Here is a 4,748-nt window from a genome sequence, read left to right on the forward strand (position 1 = left end):
CAATTATATCAGCAATATAAATGTATATTAACATAATCCGTGATATTACCGGAATAAGTGTACTTACTTCCAATACTTCAACAAAAGAAGAGTTCTTACATAATTATTCCTGTGTCTCACCAAAACAAGTATCCTTACATATTTCATTATATCAACAAAAAGTATTATCTGTGCATAATTCATGACTTAACCAAAATGAATACATCTTAACAAAGTCCATGTCAACAAAATAAATGTATAATTTTGTTAAAAAGAACTCTGGTACGTAACTTTCAGGGCTCGAATTTCATCTCTCTGAAAGAATCTAGAAACAGAGTCGCCGAAAGTGGTAGGGGTAGGGGTAAAGGCAGGGGTACGGGTAGGGTATTGATAAGGGTAAGGGTAGGGATAGGGTTAGGCGTTGGACCAGGTTTAGGGATAGACCTCTTTTTTTATTGTATTTGTTGGGGTGGTCACTCGTTACGGAAGTCCTTCCAGCCACAAGGAACAATTAAAGTAACAGGAATATTTGATATGTTCGCAGTGCTCTACACCCGGAGATATTGTTCTGGTGGATAACATGTAAACATCAACACTGTCAACGGGGAGTTCCATTTCAGGAAGGTTTTGTGCTTGTCTTGGAGTTGATCGCTCATTGATTGGTGCAGCATTTGTCCAGGTCAATACAGAGATGAAGAGCAAAGGTTCAGGTGAGTTCTAGTGTTATTTCATAACTAAGATACGGTGCAAATCAGAACATTTAAGATTCAAATATAGCGTACCATTGTCCAGCATGGTACCAACTGAATATACGGAGTGCCCAGAAAGAAAAGGTTAAAGCAAAAACCATTGCATTAAAGAACCAGATTTAAAAGTACTCCGCAAACAAAACCAAACAAAAAACTCAGAACTCGTAAAAAAAAACCCCGACTACCACAGTAAACATCAGCTGTAAGTTAAACTGTGAATTTTGTGTTTTTCTTCCGAGATCAATCATAGTGATTTTATGCAAAAAGAACAATGGATGGTAACATACTAACCCCCCACCCCCCCAAAAAAAAAAATAAAAAAAAAAATTTAAAAAATAATAATAAATAAATAAATAAATAAATAAATAAATAAATAAATAAATAATAAATGAATAAAATAATTAAATTTAAAAAATTAATTAGAAAAATATAAAAATGAAAAAAAATTAATTTAAAAAATATAAAAATGAAAAATAAAAATATAAAAAATATAAAAAACCCGATAGCAACAATAACATTCCTCGCTAGAATTTATTCATAGCTGACTGGTAACGTTTTAACTACTGAGTTATTTGATGCGTGAGTAACGTGTATGGCAAGTCCAAAGATCTTCTGCCCCCGCTCAACCTCTCCATCTGTGTCTATTTCTCTCTGTCTCGCTCACTTTCTATCTCTCTCCTTCTCTCTCTCTCTCTCTCTCTCTCTCTCTCTCTCTCTCTCTCTCTTTCTCTCTCTCTCTCCCCCCCCCACTATCTCTCTATCCCCTTTCACACCCTCTCTCACCCTGTCTGTTTGCCTCTCAGTGTGTCTGTCTGTCTGTCTGTCTGTCTTTTGCCTGTCTATTTGTCTTTCTGTTTCTCCTTACTACCGGTGTGTATGTCTCATTCTCACTCAAACTCTGCCCCATATCTCTCGACACACACACACACACACACACCTCTACAGACACTCACGGACGCTCCTCTCCTGCACAGATTGTATTGAAAAGGACCTGCCAGAATGCCCATATCTCGCAGATTGATAAATGAAAATACATAGAATGACAATACTACTTACGTAATTTTACGCTTACTCTGTCCTGAATTTGATACCATGCGTTGTCGAAGGGAGAAGAAAACATTCTTTTCATTATTTGTTGTATCGCCTGATGCACATTATTCTTTTCATAATGATATTTCTCTGACTCCCTCTACCCATCTTTTCCCTGAATTGCCCGTTCCTTTGAGTCCCCCCCCTCCCCCCGATTCTTTTGTCTGCTTTCGCTGCTATACTGTCTAGTGGCGGGCTTGACAGGTGTCCAAACCGTTTCATTCCTTTTTTGTCTGTGTAAGCCAAGTTGCACTTTGACATTCTTCGTTTTTAACCCTGTAGGTTATTGTGATGTCCATGCATTTTGTTAGGCATCTCATGATATGTAATACTAAAGAAGGAACTTTATTTCATAGTGAGCACTCGGACAGAAGAAGAATCAAATTTTAATAATCAAATTACAGTTATATTATTCCCTTTAAATCTTTTTATTTCTAATGAGGATTTTTCTCTCTCAGGTGCTCTTCAACTGTGGCTCGCCTTGTGGGCCTTAACCTGCTGCCATGTAGCGTACGATATCGTCACATACAGGCGTCAAACACGTCCCACAGCGCCGGAACAAAGAGCAGTTAGACCAACAGACAAATGGATCGTCGTGGACAGCACCCGACTAGATTGTGTCACGGTCAACTGGGAGCCTCTAAGCCAAGATTCGAACCCCTGGAATGTTGTCGTACTGGTGCGCCAGGACCACACTGCTTTTGGATGCCATCCTCCTGTGTGTATAGAAATGTCTCGAGAATTCCAGACGTCTAACCCTAGACACTTGTCATTGCTATGGGCTTTTCAATCTAAAGAAATAAAACATCTATTTGCCTATGCCTGGGTAATAGCTCGAGGTGCAACCTCTATTCTTGACGTGGATTGTACTCTCTTTTATAATTCAAACGTTAATACAATTGTATCAAACATGCTTAATTTGGAGTCGAATAACCCACATTTATTGTATAAAAGCAGTCCTGTGTTTGATCCCTTTTACCATTTTGGCTACAAATCAAATGACAAACTTAGACAACAGTTCAATTTCTCAGCAGAACTATTGAGAAATCAATCAATTTACCATTTGGAAACTCCACAAAGATTGTATATAAAGCACGGATTTTCAGCTTCTTGTAATCAGAGTGTTGAAGGAACTGTTCAGAAGGCTCGTGGTTACGTGTTTAATACTCCTGTCTCCTTGGGGGATGGGGTTTTCTTTCACTTCAGTCATGGCCCGACCTTATTTCACAAACCTGCTTTCTGGTTTCTGTTCCGGCCTCCAGGCATGGATTCACAACAGACTGCATTATTCCGGAGCTTATGGCTTTTTAGTATGAGACGAGAATTCCACATGGAGATGTCTGTGCACGACTTTAATGAGGATAGTTTAGATAAAACCCGTTCTCCTTCTTACCTCCAGACATATCAAGAAGTCAATTTGAAATATGTTGTGAAATGTGTCGAGCACACTCGCTGCCCAAAAGAGTTCCAGTTGCACGCATGTGTGTTGAGACAACTGCAGAACACACTTCGCTGCCTGAGTGGACTTGTCACTGGAAACTACCCAGTGGAGGAGTATAACATGTCTTACTTTCTGACGTGGATTGAAAATCTAGCTAGTCTTGGAGTGAACCTTACCGAAGATATTACTGACCACTCAAGTAGACACTCCAGCTCCACACCACTTACGTTTTCTTTACTGAACCAAAACACGAGTTCATTTACTCAGAGTCAACAAGAGAAAATAAACAAACACGTCTTCCAGCGCATGATTTCAATTTGTTCAAATTATTCGAAGAAAGACAGCATTCCCCATTCCGTGTTAGACTGGAGAAACCCACGTATTGATGACATCATGCTCATTGTGGTACTTAACTACGAGACGGTTTTTGGTGCGGTGCTGCACACGGAGTATATTCACCGTCCTGTCTTCAAGTACATCGTCTATTGTGGCCCGGCATTACAACACTTTGTCCAGTTTGCAGACGACTTAGGCTTGACGTATCTAACGTACATAGAAGGTCTCCCAAAGAGCTGGCATTACATGTATGAGTGTTTGGCTCATGCCATGAAGCTCGGTGCTCCTGTCAGAGGGTATCTGCACATAGGTGATGACGTTCTTCTCAATGCATGGAACATACAACACCTTCATAGAGATCGTGTGTGGATACCTGGGGGGTTTATGAAGTTAGATATTTATGAAACCGTAGAATTCAGAGAGTGGGTGCACTGGGCAAAACCGTACGGCCGGCCAGCGTTATTGAATGTTTTTGAACATTTAAAGAACGCCTCTGAAGAGAATAGCACTTCGACGGATACAAATCCGAAAACTCAATATTTCAGACAATTTGCGTTGAGGTTTCTCGAAAACTACAAGCAAAACATTGGTCTCGAGTATGTGTTGAAGAGAGCTATAGATTTTCTTTATATTCCAAGCCGTTTGATGGAGGACTATTCAATAGCTTCTGATCTGTTCAGAAGTTACGGTTGCTTCATAGAGTTAGCAGTGCCAGCAATACACTTAGGCATAGCTTTGAAGAAAGACGTCATCTACGTGGAAGCACAGAGCGTGTGGGGTGAGAACAGACTCACTCCCTGGAAGTTTTATTCTGCAAAGGGTCAAGTTTTTCTTCACCCTTTCAAGGCGATGAGTGACATAAACAGGCCAGAAACTCGCACATTTTTCTGTAATACTTTTATGGATGATTATTTAAGATTCTTAAGCCCCAGCAGCTTTTAGATACGTTTTCTATTCGTTCACAATTTCCTTCAGTAATGTTAGTATGTTTATTTTTTGTTTTTTATTCAATTAAGCTAATTTACTTTTGGTATTTGGCCATTTTGTTTTCTAAGGCGTTATGATATGTTGAGTGTTATTGCATGCACATCGATTTGAAGTGTAAGAATTGAGTATGAGAGATACATAGATAGAGGGAGAGGGAGAGAGAGAGA

At 39.5% G+C, this 4,748-nt stretch overlaps 1 protein-coding gene across 1 annotated transcript; it reads left to right on the forward strand.

The window, feature by feature from the left end:
* The first annotated feature begins 380 nt into the window (after nucleotides 1-380).
* Nucleotides 381-4,711, forward strand: LOC101860944. Its single transcript, XM_013088970.2, has 2 exons — nucleotides 381-689; nucleotides 2,276-4,711. Exons 1-2 carry the CDS (start codon nucleotides 671-673, stop codon nucleotides 4,534-4,536), a joined length of 2,280 nt encoding a protein of 759 aa, XP_012944424.1. The 5' UTR covers nucleotides 381-670; the 3' UTR covers nucleotides 4,537-4,711.
* The last annotated feature ends 37 nt before the right edge of the window (nucleotides 4,712-4,748 follow it).

The sequence above is a fragment of the Aplysia californica genome, unplaced genomic scaffold, assembly GCF_000002075.1.
Source record: "Aplysia californica isolate F4 #8 unplaced genomic scaffold, AplCal3.0 scaffold00024, whole genome shotgun sequence".
Lineage (NCBI taxonomy): Eukaryota > Metazoa > Mollusca > Gastropoda > Aplysiida > Aplysiidae > Aplysia > Aplysia californica.